The sequence below is a fragment of the Saccopteryx leptura genome, chromosome 6, assembly GCF_036850995.1.
Source record: "Saccopteryx leptura isolate mSacLep1 chromosome 6, mSacLep1_pri_phased_curated, whole genome shotgun sequence".
Taxonomy (NCBI): domain Eukaryota; kingdom Metazoa; phylum Chordata; class Mammalia; order Chiroptera; family Emballonuridae; genus Saccopteryx; species Saccopteryx leptura.
This window is the reverse complement of record NC_089508.1, coordinates 75645798-75665774: the sequence shown is the minus strand read 5'-3', so window position 1 is coordinate 75665774 and position 19977 is coordinate 75645798. Positions and strand designations below refer to the sequence as shown.

At 37.6% G+C, this 19977-nt stretch overlaps 1 protein-coding gene across 4 annotated transcripts in view; it reads left to right on the top strand.

Moving 5' to 3' along the window:
- Positions 1-19977, top strand: part of CTDSPL2 (CTD small phosphatase like 2) — a 91514-nt gene that overhangs the window by 32884 nt on the left and 38653 nt on the right. For all 4 annotated transcript variants that reach the window (XM_066388311.1, XM_066388312.1, XM_066388313.1 and 1 more), the window contains one exon: positions 12944-13153. In XM_066388311.1, coding sequence (XP_066244408.1) covers positions 12968-13153 — 186 coding nt within the window. In that variant the 5' untranslated portion in view covers positions 12944-12967. The remainder of the gene's footprint in view (positions 1-12943; positions 13154-19977) is intronic.

Genomic DNA, 19977 nt, shown 5'->3' with positions numbered 1-19977 from the left:
ACGTCATTGGAAGTTTGATGGGAATTGCATTAAATTTGTATATTGCTTTGGGTAATATAGCCATCTTGATTATATTTATTCTTCCTAGCCAAGAACAAGGTATATTCTTCCATCTCATTATATCTTTTTCGATTTCCCTTAACAATGGTTTATAGTTTTCATTGTATAAGTCCTTTACATTCTTTGTTATGTTTATTCCTAAGTATTTTATTTTTTTTTGTTGCAATCGTGAAGGGGATTATTCTTTTGAGTTCGTTCTCAATTGTTTCATTGTTGGCATATAGAAAGGCTATTGACTTCTGTATGTTAATTTTGTATCCTGCGACCTTACTGTATTGGCTTATTGTTTCTAGTAGTCTTTTTGTGGATTCTTTGGGGTTTTCGATGTATAGGATCATATCATCTGCAAAAAGTGATACCTTTACTTCTTCTTTTCCGATATGGATGCCTTTTATTTCTTTGTCTTGTCTGATTGCTCTGGCTAGAACCTCTGGTACCACATTAAATAAGAGTGGAGAGAGGTACCACTGCTTTTTAATCTACTCGTCCACAGACGGACCCTATGGCTGTTTTCAGATCTTGGCTATTGCAAACAATGCTGCCATAAACATGGGGGTGCATTTCTCCTTTTGATTCGCTGATGTGGTGTTCTTGGGATATATTCCTAAAAGTGAGATGGCTGGGTCAAAAGGCAGTTTGATTTTTTGATTTTTAATTTTTTGAGGAATCTCCATACTGCTTTCCACAGTGGCTACACCAGCCAGTATTCCCACCAGCAGTGCAGGAGGAGGGTTCCCCTTTCTCCACATCCTCGCCAGCGCTTATTCTGTGTTGTTTTGTTGATGAGCACCATTCTGACTGGTGTGAGGTGATATCTCATTGTGGTTTTAATTTACACTTCTCTAATGATTAGTGATGTTGAGCATTTTTTCATATGCCTATTGACCATCTGTATGTCCTCTTTGGAGAAGTGTCTCTTTATTTCTTTTGCCCATTTTTTGATTGGACTGTTTATTTTCCTGGTGTTGAGGGTTTTTTTTTGTTTGTTTTTTTATTTATTTTTTTATTTATTCATTTTTTTAGAGGGGGGGGAGAGAGAGAGAGAGAGAGAGAGAGAAGGGGAGGAGGAGCAGGAAGCTTCAACTCCCATATGTGCCTTGACCAGGCAAGCCCAGGGTTTCGAACCGGCGACCTCAGCATTCCAGGTCGATGCTTTATCCACTGCGCCACCACAGGTCCGGCCTGGTGTTGAGTTTTACAAGTTCTTTATAAATTTTGGTTATTAACCCCTTATTAGACATATTGTCGAATATGCTCTCCCATTGTGTGGTTTGCCTTTTTATTTTGTTCATATTGTCTTTAGCTGTGCAAAACCTTTTTAGTTTGATACAGTCCCATTTGTTTATCCTGTCCATATTTCCCTTGTGCGTGGAGATAAATCTGCAAATATCTTATATATTGCTGCAAGTGATGTCGGAGAACTTAATGCCTTTGTTTTCCTCTAGGATGCTTATGGTTTCATGACTTACCTTTAAGTCTTTTATCCATTTTGAGTTTATTTTGTGAATGGTGTAAGTTGGTGGTCCTGTTTCATTTTTTTGCAGGTAGATGTCCAATTTTCCCAACACCGTTTGTTGAAGAGGCTGTCTTTACTCCAATGTATGCTCTTACCTCCTTTGTCAAATATCAGTTGTCCATAGAGCTATGGGTTTATTTCTGGGTTCTCTGTTCTGTTCCATTGATCTATATGCCTGTTCTTATGCCAGTATCAAGCTGTTTTGAGTATAATGGCCTTGTAGTATAATTTGATATCCGGAAGTGTGATACCACCCACTTTATTCTTCTTTTTCAAGATTGCTGAGGCTATTTGTGTTCTTTCTTGGTTCCACATGAATTTTTGGAATATTTGTTCTATATCTTTGAAGTATGTCATTGGTATTTTAATAGGAATTGCATTGAATTTATAAATTGCTTTGGGTAATACGGACATTTTAATGATGTTTATTCTTCCTAGCCATGAATACGGTATGTATGTGCTTCCACTTGTTTGTATCTTCCTTGATTTTTTTTATCAATGTTTTATAATTTTCCGAGTACAAGTCTTTAATCTCCTTGGGTATACTTATTCCTAGGTATTTTATTTTTCTTGTTGTTGCAATACTGAAGGGGATCGCCTGACCTGTGGTGGCGCAGTGGATAAAGCGTCGACCTGGAAATGCTGAGGTCGCCGGTTCGAAACCCTGGGCTTGCCTGGTCAAGGCACATATGGGAGTTGAAGCTTCCTGCTCCTCCTCCCTGTCTCTCTCTCCTCTCTCTCTCTCTCTCTCTGTCTCTCTCTCTTCTCTCTAAAATGAATTTTAAAAAATTAAAAAAAAAATCTTTAATTTCTCTTTGAGACAGGTCATTGTTAGTGTATAAAAATGCCTCTGATTTCTGAGTATTAATTTTATATCCTGAAACCTTGCTGAATTCATTTATCAGGTCCAGTAGTTTCTTGACTGCAGCTTGAGGGTTTTCTATGTACAATGTCATATCATCAGCAAATAATAATAGTTTTACTTCTTCTTTTCCAATTTGGATGCCTTTTATTTCTTCTTCTTGTCTGATTGCTGTGGCTAGGACTTCCAGGACTATGTTGAATAAGAGTGGTGAAAGGGGGCACCTCTGCCTTGTTCCTGATCTTAAGGGGATTGCTTTTAACTTTTGCCCATTGAGTATGATAGTGGCTGTGGGTTTGTCATAGATGGCCATTATCATGTTGAGGTATGTTCCCTGTATTCCCACTTTGCTGAGAGTTTTGATCATAAATAGGTGCTGGATTTTATTGAATGCTTTTTCTGCATCTATTGATATTATCATGTGGTTTTTGTCCTTTTGTTTATGTGATTAATTACGATTGATTTGCGAGTATTGCTCCAGCCTTGCCTCCCCAGCAGAAATCCCACTTGATCATGATGTATGATTTTTTTCATGTATTGCTGAATCTGGTTTGCTAATATTTTGTTAAGAATTTTAGCATCTAAATTCACCAGGCATATTGGCCTATAGTTTTCTTTCTTTGTGTTGTTGTCTTTGCCTGGTTTTGGAATCAGAATTATGCTTGCCTCGTAAAAGGAGTTTGGAAGTTTTCCCTCCTCTTACATTTTTTGAAATAGCTTGAGAAGAATAGGAGTTAGTGCTTCTTTGAATGTTTGGTAGAATTTGCCAGTGAAGCCATCTGGCCCAGGGCTTTTGTTTGTTGGGAGCTTTTTGTTGTTGTTGGGAATTTTTTGATAACTATTTTGATCTCATTTGTTGTAATCGGTCTTTTTAGGTTTTCTGATTCTTCCAGATTCATTTTTGAAAGATTATATTTTTCAAGGAATTTGTCCATTTCACCTAGGTTGTCTAATTTTTTTTTTTTCTTTTTTGTATTTTTCTGAAGTTGGAAACGGGGAGGCAGTCAGACAGTCTCCTGCATGTGCCCGACCTGGATCTACCCGGCACGCCCACCAGGGGGTGATGCTCTGCCCATCTGGGGCGTTGCCCTGTTGCAACCAGAGCCATTCTAGTGCCTTAGGCAGAGGCCATAGAGCCATCCTCAGTGCCCAGGCCAACTCTGCTCCACTGGAGCCTTGGCTGCGGGAGGGGAAGAGAGAGACAGGGAGGAAGGAGAGGGGGCGGGGTGGAGAAGCAGATGGGCGCTTCTCCTGTGTGCCTTGGCTGGGAATTGAACCCAGGACTCCTGCACGCCAGGCCGACACTCTACCACTGAACCAACCAGCCAGGGCTTTCATAGTATTTTCTTACAATCCTTTGTATTTCTGCTGTGTCCGTTGTTACTTCTCCACCCTGGTTTCTAATTTTATTTATTTGAGTGCTTTCTCTTTTTTTCTTGGTGAGTTTTACCAAGGGTTCATCAATCTTGTTTACTTTTTCAAAGAACCAGCTCTTGGTTTCATTGATCCTCTGTATTGTTTCTTTAGTCTCTGTCATTTATTTCTGCTCTGATCTTTATTATTTCCTTCCTCTACTTCCTCTAGGCTTTACTTGCTGTTCTTTTTTCTAGTTCTTTTAGTTGTAGGATTAAGATGTTTATTTTAACTTTTTCTTGCTTCTTAAGGTATGCCTATAATGCTATGAACATCTCAGGACTCTTTCAGGACTGCTTTTGCTGTGTCCCACAGATTATGAGTTGTTGTGTGCTCATTTTCATTTGTTTCAAGGAAATTTTTTATTTCTTCCTTGATCTTATTGTTGACCCATTTGTTGTTTAATAACATGCTGTTTAGTTTCCAAGTGTTTGAGTGATTTTCAGTTTTTCTATTGTATCAATAGTTGATTTCTAGTTTCATGCCACTGTGGTCAGAGAATATGCTTGATATGGTTTCAATCTTCTTAAATTTGTTGAGAGTCGTTTTATACCCTAATATGTGGCCTATTCTAGAGAATATACCTTGTGCACTTGAAAAGAATGTATATTCTGCTGCTTTAGGGTGAAAGGTTCTGAAAATATCTATTAAATCCAGTTGATCTAGTGTGTCCTTTAATTCTGCTGTTTCTTTGTTAATTTTCTTTCTTGAGGATCTTTCCGTTGATGTTAGTGGGGTATTGAAATCCCCTAGTATTATAGTATTTCTGTTGATCTCTCCCTTTATGTCCATCAAAGTCTGCTTTATATATTTAGGTGTTCCTATATTAGGTGCATAACTATTTATAATGGTTATCTCTTCCTGTTGGATTGCTCCCTTTATCATTATGTAGTGACCTTCTTTATCCCTTACTATAGTCTTTGTTTTAAAGTCTATTTTGTCAGATACAAGTATTTCTACCTCAGCTATTTTTTCATTTCTATTTGCGTGAAATATTTTTTTCCATCCTTTTACTATCAGTCTATGTTTATCTTTTGTGTTGAGGTGCATCTCCTATAGACAGCATATGTATCATTCCTGTTTTCTTATCCATTCAGCTATCCTATATCTTTTGATTGGAGCATTTAATCCATTTACATTTAAGGTTATTATTGATATGTAGTTGTTTATTGCAATTTTTTTCTTTAAATCTATATTCCTCTTTTACTATATGTATTTTTTCTTTCTTTTCCCCCCTGCTTTGTTCTGTCTACAGCAGGCCCCTCAACATTTTCTTTAAGCATTGGTTTGGTTGTGATGAATTTCTTGAGGGTTTTTTTTTTTTGGTCTGGGAAGCTTTTTATTTCTCCTTCAATTTTAAACAATAGTCTTGCTGGATAAAGAAGTGTTGATTGTAGGTTCTTGTTCTGCATTACTTTGAGTATTTCTTGCCAGTCCTGTCTGGCCTCAAGTGTTTCTGTTGAGAAGTCGGATGTCATCTTTATGAGTGTTCCTTTGTAGGTGATTGACTGTTTTTCTCTTACAACTTTTAATATTCTTTCTTTATCTCTTAGCTTTGGTATTTTGATTATGATATGTCTTGGTCTGGGTCTCTTTGGGTTCTTTTTTTAATGAGGTTCTCTCTGCTTCTTGAACTTGTGTGACTCTTGCGTCAATTTAGGGAAATTTTCAGCTATAATTTCTTCAGAGAGCTTCTCTAGTCCTTGTTCTTTCTCTTCTCCTTAAGTAACCCTTAAGATGCGGATGTTATTTCTCTTTGTGTTGTCACAGAGCTATCTTAGACTTTCCTCAGACTTTTTAATCCTCTTTACTTTTTGCTTTTCTGCGTCTGGGCTTTCACTTGTCCTCTAAATCGCTGATTCGATCCTCTGCTTCATCCATCCTGCATTTAAGTCCTTCTAGTGTAGTCTTCATTTCTGATATTGTATTTTTCATTTCTGTCTGGTTCTTCTTTATGATTTCTGTGTTCTTTTTGATGCTTACAGTTTCTTTATTGAGGTGTTCATTAATTCCAACCATTGTAGCTTTGAGATCCTTAAGCATCCTAACAATCATTATTTTATACTCTGCATCCAGTAATTTGATTGCTTCTGATTCGTCTAAGACTTTTTTTTTTTTTTTTTTTTTTTTTACAGAGACAGAGAGAGAGTCAGAGTGATAGATAGGGACAGACAGACAGGAACGGATAGAGATGAGAAGCATCAATCATTAGTTTTTCGTTGCAGCACCTTAGTTCATTGATTGCTTTCTCACGTGAACCTGGGTCCTCCGCATCCCAGTCCGATACTCTATCCACTGTGCCATCGCCTGGTCAAGCCATTCAAGGCTTTTTCAGAGGATTTATCTCCATATATATATATATATATATATATATATATATATATATATATCCCCCCCAGAGAGAGAGTCAGAGAGAGGGATAGACAGGGACAGACAGACAGGAACAGAGAGATGAGAAGCATCAGTTATTCGTTTTTCATTGCGCGTTGCGACACCTAGTTGTTCATTGATTGCTTTCTCATATGTGCCTTGACCGCGGGCCTTCAGCAGACCGAGTAACCCCTTGCTCGAGCCAGTGACCTTGGGTCCAAGCTGGTGAGCTTTTGCTCAAACCAGATAAGCCCGTGCTCAAGCTGGTGACCTCGGGGTCTCGAACTTGGGTCCTCAGCATCCCAGTCCGACGCTCTATCCACTGTGCTACCGCCTAGTCAGGCTCAGAGGATTTATCTTGTTGAAGCATATGACTTATGCTTCTCTGCCTTCCCATTATCTTCCAGTTGTGTCTTTCTCCTTTCTAATATGGATTCCTTTTCTTTTTCTTTCTTTCTCTATTTTTGTTGTTGTTGTTGACAGAGACAGAGAGAGGCACAGATGGGGATAGACAGACAGGAAGGGAGAGAGATGAGAAGAATCAGTTCTTCGTTGTGGCACCTTAGTTGTTCATTGTTTCCTCATATGTGCCTTGACTGGGGGGCTACAGCAGAGTGAGTAACCCCTTGCTCAAGCCAGCAATTTGGATTTTGGGCTTCAAACCATTGAACTTTGGCTTAAAGCCAGAGACCATGGGGACATGTCTATGATCCCACATTGAAGCCAGTGACCCTGCGCTCAAGCTGGTGAGCCCGTGCTCAAGCCAGATGAGCCCAATCTCAAGCTGGTACCCTAGGGATTTGGAACCTGGGATCTCAGCATCCCAGTGTGATGCTCTCTCCACTTCCATTGTACCCCCACCTGGTCAGGCCCTTTTATTTTTCTTGCCTCATTGCATGGCTAGAACTTCCCATAAAATGTTGAAGTGGTAAGAATAGATATCTTATTTTTGATTTTAGAAATAAAGAATTTAGTTTTTCATTATGAAATATGGTATTAGCTGTGAATTTTTCTTACATGCCTTTATTAAGGTTGAAGAAGTTCTTTTTATTCCTAGTTTGCTGGATGTTTTTATTATGAAAGGGTATTGTGTTTGATCAGATGTTTCTTATGCATCAAATGAAATGATCATACGGATTTTTTCCCTTTATTTTTTTAATGTGGTGTATTATATTGGTAGATATTATATTGATTGGTTTTCATATGTTAAATCACCCTTGCTTTCCTGGGAGATAAATCCCATTTGGTCATGATGTGTAATCCTTTTATTAAGCTGTATTTGGTTTGCTAATATTTTGTTGAGGATATGTTCCAAAGGCATAATTAACCTGTAGTTTCCTTTTCTAATTGTGACTTTGTTTGACTTTGATATCAGAATAATGCTGGCCTCATAGATTGAGTTGGGAGATATTCCTCAGTTTTTTGAAATATCTTGAGAAGGATTTGTATTCTTTAAACATAGGGTAAAACTTAGTAGTGAAGTCTTCTAGGCCTGGGCTTTTCATTGTTGAACCTTTATTATTATTATTATTATTATTAATTTAATATTTACTTGCTATGAGTCTTTCAGATTTTCTGGTTTTTCTTGAGTCTAGTATAGTTGTGTCTTTCTAGCAATTTGTCCATTTCATCTAGGTTATCTAATTTGTTGGTGTACACTTCATAAAATTCTCTCAAAATTTTTTTTTGTAAAATTTGTATTTTTTTTGTTTTGTTTTTTGGGGTAGGTTTTTTTTTGTAGTTTTTCGAAGCTGGAAACGGGAGGCAGTCAGACTCCCGCATGCACCCGACCGGGATCCACCCGGCACACCCACCGGGGGGCGATGCTCTAGCGCCTGAGGCAGAGGTCATCTTTGCTCCAATGGAGCCTTGGCTGCGGGAAGGGAAGAGAGAGAAAGAGAGGAAGGAGTGAGGGAGGGGTAGAGAAGCATATGGGTGCTTCTTCTGTGTGCCCCGGCTGGGAATCGAACCCAGGACTTCCGCACGCCAGGCTGATGCTCTACCACTGAGCCAACCAGCCAGGGCTTGTTGTTTTAGGTGAGAGGAGGAGAGATAGGAGGGAAGAGGAGTCTGTATGAGGCAGACTACCATTCGGGCCCAGACTGGGATCCACCTGGCAAGTATTTTTAGCACCGGAGGCTGACCTGTTTGGAGGAACCAAGCCATCCTTAGTGCCCGGGGCCACACTCCAACCAATTGAGCCATTGACTCTGGGAGAGGAAGAGGGAGAGAAGAAGGAAAGGGCTAGGGCAGTGGTTCTCAAAGTGTGTGTCACTGTACACCGGTGCACCCTAGAAGATTTCCAGGTGCTCCCTATGGTATTCCAGAGAAATATATGTCTGTTGGGGACCAAAAAACGAACAGGGTTTTTGGAATTTAGATTTTGGGGGTACAGAGGTGTGGGGAATTGGCTGTAAGCTGACAGTCTGCACAACCCCCCACCTCACTTGCCTGATTAGGTTGCAAAAGGCTGTTAAGCTGTGGTGATGGATTGTTTACACTACCCCCATGTTCCCCAGAAAGACTGGAGGCAAGTTTCTTCTATCCTTTGTTTGGTGTAAAGTTAAGATCTGTTAATGGCCTCACTTTTTCGTATAAATAAAGCAAGATGGGGCTTTTGGGTGCAGTTTGTTCTTGCCAACAGCAATTACAGGGTCCTCCCGATCCCGTATTTTCTTAATTCCACACAATTCCCACTCGGGACCTGGAATTACTAGCTGTGCTGGTTCACGGTGTTACATCCCAGGAGACAAACCACAGCAGACCCAAAGTGAATTTTATAAGTTTTATTGCAAACCTGCGCAGGGACTGCAGGCAACCCACGCAAGGGAGCACTGCATCCCCGTAAACCTGCGCAGGGACTGCAGGCAACCCACGCAAGGGAGCACTGCAGCCCCGCAAACCTGCGCAGGGACTGCAGGCAACCCACGCAAGGGAGCACTGCAGGCCTGAGCTTCTAAAATGGCTCCTTTTTATAGTGTGGCTATCTAGGCTGAGCAAGCATTATACAGAAGCTGATGTGGCTGTTAGCTATTGGCTAGGGAGGTTGTATGTTATTTCAACAGTCTTTTGTTAATTCTCCTTTTCATTTACTATTTCATAGCCTGTGATGTTAAAATTTTAGTTTAAAAATGTTTTTTAATGTCAGAATAAATTTAATTTTGTCGTATTTTTTAAATTACCATAAAAGAACGCTTGGACTTTATATTTTTTCTTTAATATTTGACTTAATTATTAGAACATATTTCTCAGAAATTTGTATATAGTGCACCTACAATATTTTGTAGGATTTTAAATGCGCCCCAACTTCAAAAAGTTTGAGAACCACTGGGCTAGGGAGAGGAGGAGGAAAGGGGCAGGGAAGAGAAGCAGATGATCACTTCTCTTGTGTGCCTGACTGGGAATCAAACCAAGGATGTCCATGTGCCATGCCAATACTCTATCTGTTGAGCTACCATCTAAGGCCAAGGTTGGTGTTAATAATTTCCCTTCTTTCATTCTTGATTATAATAGGTTGAGTCTTCTCTCTTTTTTTTTTTTTTGGCTAGTCTAAAAGTTTGTCCATTTTTTTGATATTTTTAAAGAACCAGCTTTTGAGCTTCATTGATTTTGTTATTTTTCTTTTAAATTAGCTGTTTGGTTTATTTCTGATTTTATTTCCTTCCTTTCACTTGTTTTAGATTTAGTTTGCTTTTTAATTTCTAATTTTTTTGTTTTATTTATTGATTTTTAGAGAGACAGGAAGAGACAGAGACTGAGAAGAATTGATTTGTTGCTCCATTTATTTATGCATTCATTGATTGATTTTTCTATGTATCCTGACCAGAGATCAAATCCACAACTTTGAAGTATTGGGGACAATGTTCTAACCAACTGGGCTACCCTGCCAGGGCCTAAAAGTAGTGTTTTACTTGCGTGTGAGTGATTTGTTTTGAAAGTTTGTGAGGGTATGACTGTTCTACCCCTTTCAGAGCTAAAATTATACCTTTTACAACTCACTATTTAAATGGACAAAATCCCTTAACATTTCAGGTTTTTTCTTTACATATTCTTGTCTTGCTTTCCAGAAAATACCTACTGATTATTTTTGAGTTCGGAGGATTTTTTTCTCCTCCTTTCTAGAACCTTCTTAATTTTCTCTGTGCAGAATGATCTAGCATGTTATGTAATATATATAAAGACTTTTAAAAATTATTTATAAGCCTGACCAGGTGGTGGCACAGTGGATAGAGTGTTGACCTGGGACGCTGAGGTCCCAGGTTCAAAACCTGGAGGTTGCCAGCTTGAGCGTTGGGTCACTGGCTTGAGTTTAACTATAGATATGGCTCCATGGTTACTGGCTTGAGCCCAAGGTTGCTAGCTCTGCTGGAGCCCCCAGTCAAGGCACATATGAAGAAGCAATCAATGAACAACTAATGTTTTGCAACTATGAGTTGATGCTTCTCATCTCTCTCCCTTCCTGTTTGTCTCTTTTCTCTCTATCTTACCAATATATATATACTAGAAAGCCCAGCGGTCATACGATATGACTGCTGTTCTAGATATTATAAATTGTAATTAAAATGATTTGTGCAAAGGTGTCTGCTAATTCAAACTGAATTACCCAGAGCAGGCAGCGAGGACACTCAATTAGTGGAACTACAATGTTTCCGTACTTGCAACATTGAGAAAATCCTTTCTTGCCACGGTCAAATCGATTAGTTTCTAACTTGAAGTTTAAGGATTGACAGTGTTCACATTTAATATTCATGTCACCAGAGAAATGCTCAAAAATTAAAGTTTCTCCGTTTGAAACTGTTTTAATCCTTTTTGAGTTTCGGTCAGCATTACTCTGTCGTTTTTTTGCATTTCTCTCCTGCCTTTGTTCAAGGGACTCATTTTGTCAAGACAGGCTTTTTTGTCTTGCATCTGAGGCAAGCCTTGTTTCTCTATGCTCATCAGTCTCATTTTGCCAAGAAAGATGCATTTGCTCTGCAACTGAAGCAAGCCTTTTCTTTCTCTGCTCAGTGGTTTCTTTTTGTCGAGAAAGCCATTTTTGTGCAGCTTTAGCTCCTTTTCTCTCCTCTTCAGTGCTGTATTTTCTAGGAGGCATTCTTAAAAGAAATTACGTTAAGACGTAGTTTTTATGTAAAACAGATGATTGCCAATGCAAACAAATGTTCACCTTCCCCCTGACACGCTCAATTTGCGTTCAGCCGTGGCAACTTCACCCCATTGGCTAGTACAGTTACGCAAGTAACCAATAAGCTATCGGCGACAAACAGACACTTAAGCCGCATATAATAAAGATATATATTGATTAAAAATAACCTTTTGAAAAATTTACTTTTTGGAATTTTCTAAGGAGTGCTGAACTGAAGACAAAAGGAATTAAGACATTTATGCAATGTAAGTAGGGTTATTTTAAGTAAATAATACATGCCTTGAATGATAACTCCCTTTAGAAGTTAATAACATTGACTTTTTGGGAGAAAAGGCAATATTTATTTCATTTGGGGATAGCAGTTAAAGCTGAGCATCATTTGGTGATGGGGAATAAATTATTTGGTACATATTTTGGGACTCCTGGTGAATCCCTTGAGTTTGGAGGTTTTGGGGTTTTTTTGTTTGTTGTTCAAGTAGATACAGCAATTAGTGTGGTGTGGTGTGGTATGGTATGGTAGTATAAAGTTTTTATATATGTGTGTTTTTGACTTTTATTCTGTGACCATTATGTTGAATTAGTAAAGACACAACTTCTTAAGCCTCCTAATTATTAGTAAAGACCCTAACCTTTGCCAGGAATTTCTACATCTTCAGGAGTAGAATGCTTAGATTTTCTGTGAATGGTTTCACTGTTGTGAGTAGTTTTATTGTTCTCCATACTTTATAGTCTTTTCTTTTTTAGTTTTGAGCCTCAGAATGGTAAGATGAATGTCGTCTTTATACAATTGAAAAAAAGAGTTGTGGAAAAAAAAAAAGAGTTGTGACTGTTGCTTAACTATGATTGAGGTAGGATTAGAATTCGTATCTCTTAATTCCTAGTTTAGTAGTTTTGTGTTCTGTTTCACAGATTCTAACTACAGTACTTCTAAGTCTTGGAACAGTTTTGCCAATTATTAATATTCTCATCTATAAAATGAGAGAGTTCAAATAGATCGCTTTATATTTTCTTTTAAATGGGATTCAAAGTTTAAAGTATCATTAATATGATAAGATTCAATCCTGCGAAATGATTTAACTTCATGTTACACTTGTATGATTGTTGATTATTAGAATTCTGCTTGTGGAATTGATTTATTGACGGAGAGGGGTTTTTTTCACTACAATTTGAGTTCTAGAGGGCAAAAACTTTACCTATCTTGTTTACTATTTACTAATTATTTCCTAGCCCAGTGCCTTGAATGTGGTATGTGCTTAATAAATATTTGTTGAATGAGTGAATGAATGATTCAGTGAATGATAATGTCAGCATGGGTGGAGGCAGCATAGTGCTGTGGAAAGAACATGCCCACTCGGGTGTTTCATCATAGGTAGTATTCAGAAGTTGTTGGGAAGGTTACTTGGGATAATATATAGTATAAAGTTCAAAGTACAGTGCCTTTCACTTAAAATGTAAATTTCTTATTTCAGTCCCTTAGAGACCTGGACTTTTTTTAACCAAAAAAATTTTATTATATAAGCAGGGGGAAAATGGGTATGCTAGATTAATTTTAATAATCCTTGTTATTTTTCTCTTACAGTTTTACATGTGGCACCCATAAAAGATGAGGCTGAGAACACGGAAAGCTTCTCAGCAAACAAATCAAATCCAAACACAACGCACTGCCAGAGCAAAGAGGAAATATTCAGAGGTTGATGATAGCCTACCTTCAGGAGGAGAAAAACCACCGAAGAATGAAACCGGCTTGTTGTCTTCAATTAAAAAATTCATTAAAGGAAGCACACCCAAGGTAATAGTTTTACCTTGTACTTAAATCATTAAACTTTATTGTTTTGTTTTTTTTTAATTGATTCTAGAGAGAGGAAGGGAGAGGGAGGGAGACACAGAAACATCAATATGATCCTGTATGTGCCCTGATCGGGGATTGAACCAGCAACCTCTGGTCTTCAAGACGATGCTCTAACTGAGCTATCCGGCCCTGGCTAGTTTGTTTTATATTAAGCACATGAAGATGAGAAATCTGTTATTGCTAGAACCCACTTTAAGGGAATGTGCTATTATTTTAAGAGTATTAACATACAAAATATTTAATGACCGTTTAAGAAAACATTATTTAGTATACTTAACTGATCCACTTAGTCATTTGGGGTTTTTTTTCACCATAGTTTGTTTTACTTGAGTTTTCGTTTTCTTTTCGTTGTGTGTGTGTGTGTGTGTGTGTGTGTGTGTGTGTGTGTAAGAGAGAGAGAGAGAGAGAGAGAGTAAGGGAGAAAGACTAGAAACATCAACTTTCTGTGGCACCTTAGCTGTCATTGATAGCTTTCTAATATGTGCCTTGACTGGGTGAATCCAGCCAAGCCATTGACGCCTTGCTCAGGCTGACCTTTAAGCCAGCGACCTTTGGGTTCAAGCCAGCAACCATAGGGTCATGTCTATGATTCCATGCTCAAGCCAGCGACCTTGGTGTTTTGTACCTGGGTCCTCAGCATCCCAGGCTGATACTCTATCCACTGTGCCACCACCTGGTCAGGATTGAGTTTTCTTTTACTCACATTTTTTTCATTTTATTAATTAATTTTTTTTTTTTAAACAAAATCAGAGAGAGAGTGAGAGAGAGGGATAGATAGGGACAGACAGACAAGAACAGAGAGAGATGAGAAGCATCAATCATCAATTTTTCATGGTGACACCTTAGTTGTTTATTGATTGCTTTCTCATATGTGCCTTGACCGCGGGCCTTCAGCAGACCGAGTAACCCCTTGCTCAAGCCAGTGACTTTGGGTCCAAGCTGGTGAGCTTTTGCTTAAACCAGATGAGCCCGCGCTCAAGCTGGTGACCTCGGGGTCTTGAACCTGGATCCTTCTGCATCCCAGTCCGACGCTCTATCCACTGCGCCATCACCTGGTCAGGCACATATTTTTCATTTTAAAGAAAAGGTAAAGTTTCTCAATATTATTAATACGTTTTTTACTTAAGGAGATCTGTCTATCTGAATTCTAACATTTGTGCAGTGAAAATGTAATATTTCATTAAAGAGAAAACAAAGTTTTTAAAGAATGATGCAAACCAGGAATCAGATACTCCAGATTCATACTCTGGACCAACTTAAGAATGATCTAAGGAAAGCATTTACCTATCTGAACTCAGGAAGACAGTAAAATGGGACCAACTGTTTTGTCTGTATCAGAGTTGTTTTCTGATTATATGGTAAACAGATGGAAAGCATGTTGAGAAATTTAATGCATTCTATAAATGGTTGATATTATTAATATTGTAAATAGATTATATCACTGTTTACTATGCCTGTGTTTTTTGGTTGTGATTATTTTATTTGATAAATTTTCATTACAATGTAAATTTATTACAGTGGTATATTGAGATATGAACAGACCAATATACGAATTTTTTAAGATATGAGCTGCGACTTGGTCTGTATTTTTGTTTGAGATCCAAGTGAAATTCTGAGATACGAGTAGTGATTTGGGAAGCTACCACTAGTTGGCGCCTTGGCGCATGGGTCCAGTATTGGCGGTTTGATATATGAGTTGACTGACTTACAAACTCGGTTACAGAACGAATTAAATTAGTATCTCAAGGTACCACTGTAGTTTGATAAATAGAAAAATAAATTACTGTTGCTACTTATTCATAGTGGTAGATTTTGTTGTCATTACTTAACCTTCTTGTTAAGTGGCTTCACTGGAATTGAAACCCATGTATTGATTTCAGAGCTTATACTTTTTTTTTTAATAAATTTTTATTAATGTTAATGGGATGACATTAATAAATCAGGGTACATATATTCAAAGAAAACATGTCTAGATTATCTTGTCATTAAATTATGTTGCATACCCCTCGCCCATAGTCAGATTGTCCTCCGTCACCCTCTATCTAGTTCTCTGTGCCCCTCCCCCTCCCCCTAACTCTCTCACTCCCTCCCTCCTATGTCCTCCCTCCCCCCACCCCTGGTAACCACCACACTCTTGTCCATGTCTCTTAGTCTTGTTTTTATGTTCCACCAATGTATGGATTCATGTAGTTCTTGTTTTTTTCTGATTTACTTATTTCACTCCGTATAATGTTATCAAGATCTCACCATTTTGCTGTAAATGATCTGATGTCATCATTTCTTTTGGCTGAGTAGTATTCCATAGTGTATATGTGCCACATCTTCTTTATCCAGTCTTCTATTGAAGGGCTTTTTGGTTGTTTCCATGTCTTGGCCACTGTGAACAGTGCTGCAATGAACATGGGGCTACATGTGTCTTTACATATCAATGTTTCTGAGTTTTTGGGGTATATACCCAGTAGAGGGATTGCTGGGTCATAAGGTAGTTCTATTTGCAGTTTTTTGAGGAACCACCATACTTTCCTCCATAATGGTTGTACTACTTTACAGTCCCACCAACAGTGGATGAGAGTTCCCTTTTCTCCGCAGCCTCTCCAACATTTGCTATTACCCGTCTTGTTGATAATAGCTAATCTAACAGGGGTGAGGTGGTATCTCATTGTAGTTTTGATTTGAATTTCTCTAATAACTAATGAAGCTGAGCATCTTTTCATATATCTGTTGGCCATTTGTATTTCTTCCTGGGAGAAGTGTCTGTTCATGTCCTCTTCCCATTTTTTTATTGGATTGTTTGTTTGTTTGTTGTTGAGTTTTATGAGTTCTTTGTAAATTTTGGATATTAGGCCCTTATCTGAGCTGTTGTTTGAAAATATCATTTCCCATTTAGTTGGCTGTCTGTTTATTTTGATATCAGTTTCTCTTGCTGAGCAAAAACTTTTTATTCTGATGTAGTCCCATTCATTTATCTTTGCCTTCACTTCTCTTGCCATTGGAGTCAAGTTCATAAAATGTTCTTTAAAACCCAGGTCCATGAGTTTAGTACCTATGTCTTCTTCTATGTACTTTATTGTTTCAGGTCTTATATTTAGGTCTTTGATCCATTTTGAATTAATTTTAGTACACGGGGACAGGCTGTAGTCGAGTTTCATTCTTTTGCATGTGGCTTTCCAGTTTTCCCAACACCATTTGTTGAAGAGGCTTTCTTTTCTCCATTGTGTGTTGTTGGCCCCTTTATCAAAGATTATTTGACCATATATATGTGGTTTTATTTCTGGGCTTTCTATTCTGTTCCATTGGTCTGAGTGTCTATTTTTCTGCCAATACCATGCTGTTTTGATTATCGTGGCTCTATAATATAGTTTAAAGTCAGGTATTGTAATGCCCCCAGCTTCATTCTTTTTCCTTAGGATTGCTTTGGCTATTCGGGGTTTTTTATACTTCCATATAAATCTGATGATTTTTTGTTCCATTTCTTTAAAAAATGTCATAGGAATTTTGATGGGAATTGCATTAAATTTATATATTGCTTTGGGTAATATGGCCATTTTAATTATATTTATTCTTCCTATCCAAGAACAAGGAATATTTTTCCATCTCATTGTGTCTTTTTCTATTTCTCTTAATAATGCCTTGTAGTTTTCGTTATATAGGTCCTTTACATTCTTTGTTATGTTTATTCCTAGGTATTTTATTTTTTTTGTTGCAATCGTGAAGGGGATAACTTTTTTGAGTTCGTTTTCTAATATCTCATTGTTGGCATATAGAAAGGCTATGGACTTTTGTATGTTAATTTTGTATCCTGCGACCTTACTGTATTGGTTTATTGTTTCTAATAATCTTTTTGTGGAGTCCTTCAGGTTTTCGATGTATAGGATCATATCATCAGCAAAAAGTGATACCTTTACTTCTTCTTTTCCGATATGGATGCCTTTTATTTCTTTGTCTTGTCTGATTGCTCTGGCCAGAACTTCTAGCACCACATTAAATAAGAGTGGAGAGAGTGGACAACCCTGTCTTGTTCCTGATTTAAGGTGGAAAGTCCTCAGTTTTATGTCATTTAATATGATGTTGGCTGATGGTTTATCATATATGGCCTTTATCATGTTGAGATATTTTCCTTCTATACCCATTTTGTTGAGAGTCTTAAACATAAAATTGTGTTGTATTTTATCAAAAGCCTTTTCTGCATCTATTGATAAGATCATGTGGTTTTTGTTCTTTGTTTTGTTGATATGGTGTATTACGTTAACTGTTTTACGTATGTTGAACCATCCTTGAGATTCTGGGATGAATCCCACTTGATCATGATGTATTATTTTTTTAATATGTTGTTGTATTCGGTTTGCCAGTATTTTGTTTAGTATTTTAGCATCTGTATTCATTAGAGATATTGGTCTGTAGTTTTCTTTCTTTGTGCCATCCTTGCTAGGTTTTGGTATGAGGGTTATATTGGCCTCATAAAATGTGTTTGGAAGTATTGCTTCTTCTTCAATTTTTTGGAAGACTTTCAGTAGAATAGGAACCAAGTCTTCTTTGAATGTTTGATAGAATTCATTAGTATAACCGTCTTGGCCTGGACTTTTATTTTTGGGGAGGTTTTTAATAGTTTTTTCTATTTCCTCCCTGCTGATTGGTCTGTTTAGGCTTTCTGCTTCTTCATGACTCAGTCTAGGAAGGTTGTATTGTTCTAGGAAGTTATCCATTTCTTCTAGATTGTTGTATTTGGTGGCATATAGTTTTTCATAGTATTCTACAATAATTCTTTGTATATCTATGATGTCTGTGGTGATCTCTCCTCTTTCATTTTGGATTTTATTTGAGTCCTGTGCCTTTTTTCCTTGGTGAGTCTTGCCAAGGGTTTGTCAATTTTGTTGATCTTTTCAAAGAACCAGCTCCTTGTTTTATTGATTTTTTCTATAGTTTTTCTGTTCTCTATTTCATTTATTTCTGCTCTGATTTTTATTATCTCCTTTCTTCGGCTGGTTTTGGGTTGTCTTTGTTTTTCTTTTTCTAGTTCCTTAAGGTGTGAAGTTAAGTGGTTTACTTGGGCTCTCTCTTGTTTGTTCATATAGGCCTGAAGTGATATGAACTTTCCTCTTATTACTGCTTTTGCTGCATCCCAGAGATTCTGATATGTCGTATTTTCATTTTCATTTGTCTGTATATATCTTTTGATCTCTGCGCTTATTTCTTCTTTGACCCATTCATTTTTTAGAAGTATGTTGTTTAGTTTCCACATTTTTGTGGGTTTTTCCCCCTCTTTTTTGCAGTTGAATTCTAGTTTCAAGGCTTTATGATCAGAGAATATGCTTGGTACAATTTCAGTTTTTCTAAATTTGCTGATATTGTCTTTGTGGCCCAACATATGGTCAATTCTTGAGAATGTTCCATGTACAGTAGAGAAAAATGTATACTCTGTCGCTTTGGGATGAAGTGTCCTGTAGATGTCTATCATATCCAGGTGTTCTAGTATTTCGTTTAAGGCCACTATATCTTTATTGATTCTCTGTTCGGATGACCGATCTAGAGGCGTCAGCGGTGTATTGAGGTCTCCAAGTATGATTGTATTTTTGTTAGTTTTTGTTTTAAGGTCAATAAGTAGCTGTCTTATATATTTTGGTGCTCCTTGGTTTGGTGCATATATATTAAGGATTGTTATGTCTTCTTGATTCAACTTCCCCTTAATCATTATGAAATGACCATTTTTGTCTCAGAGCTTATACTTTTAACCACTGTACACTGCTGCCTCTCAATAAGCAATAGTGCTGAGATTTAAACCCAGGTGCATTTGACAGGGATACTTAAGCTCTTTCTCCTATACCATTCTGTCCCAAAGTAGTTAGATACTCTCTTTACAGCATTACCTATTGTATATGATTGAAATTATTCTTTCTTTTTTTTGACAGAAAGAAAGAGAGAGAGACCAATACGGACAGACAGACAGGAAGGGAGAGAGATGGGAAGTGTCAATTCTTTGTTGTGGCACTTAGTTGTTCATTGATTGCTTTCTTATGTGTGCCTTGCCTGGGGGCTACAGCAGAGCAAGTGACCCCTAGCTCAAGCCAGTGACCTTGGGGGTCATATCTGTGATCCCATGCTCAAGCTGATGAGCCTTCACTTAGCCGAATGAGCCTGTGCTCAAGCCAAGGACCTTGGGATCTCCAACCTGTGTCTTTCGCGTCACAGTCTGATGCTCTATCCACTGCGCCACCTCCTGGTCAGGCCAACTTCTGTTCTTTTAGGCAGTTCTAGGAATAAGTGAAAATTGCTAAAAATTTAGAGCACATTATACAATTCAGTATTTCAATCACATGGAAATTTAGTGGATCCTGGGAAAGGATCTGAATTGTGAAGATGCTGTAATTATACTTGTGTATTGTAACTGCATTAATAAATACTCTTATGACACTCAAAATTTTTCTGTTTTTTACCAACATTAGATATTCTATTTTGTTTCTCCTGTATTTTAAAAGTGAGAAAGTAGATCATACCATATTTTGTCCTTTTTATTTTTGAGGTAGAATTGACATACAACATTACATGGTTTCAGCTATACAATGAAATGATTTGATATTTGTAGGTACTGTGAAATGACCATCACAGTAAAGTCTAGTTAACATTCCTTACCATACATAGTTCCAGAGGTTTTATTTTCTTATAAGAACTTTAAAGATTTATTCTTTTACCCACTCTCAGATATGCAATATAGTATTATTAACTATTAACTAACAGATATGCAATATAGTATATATCCACCATGCTGT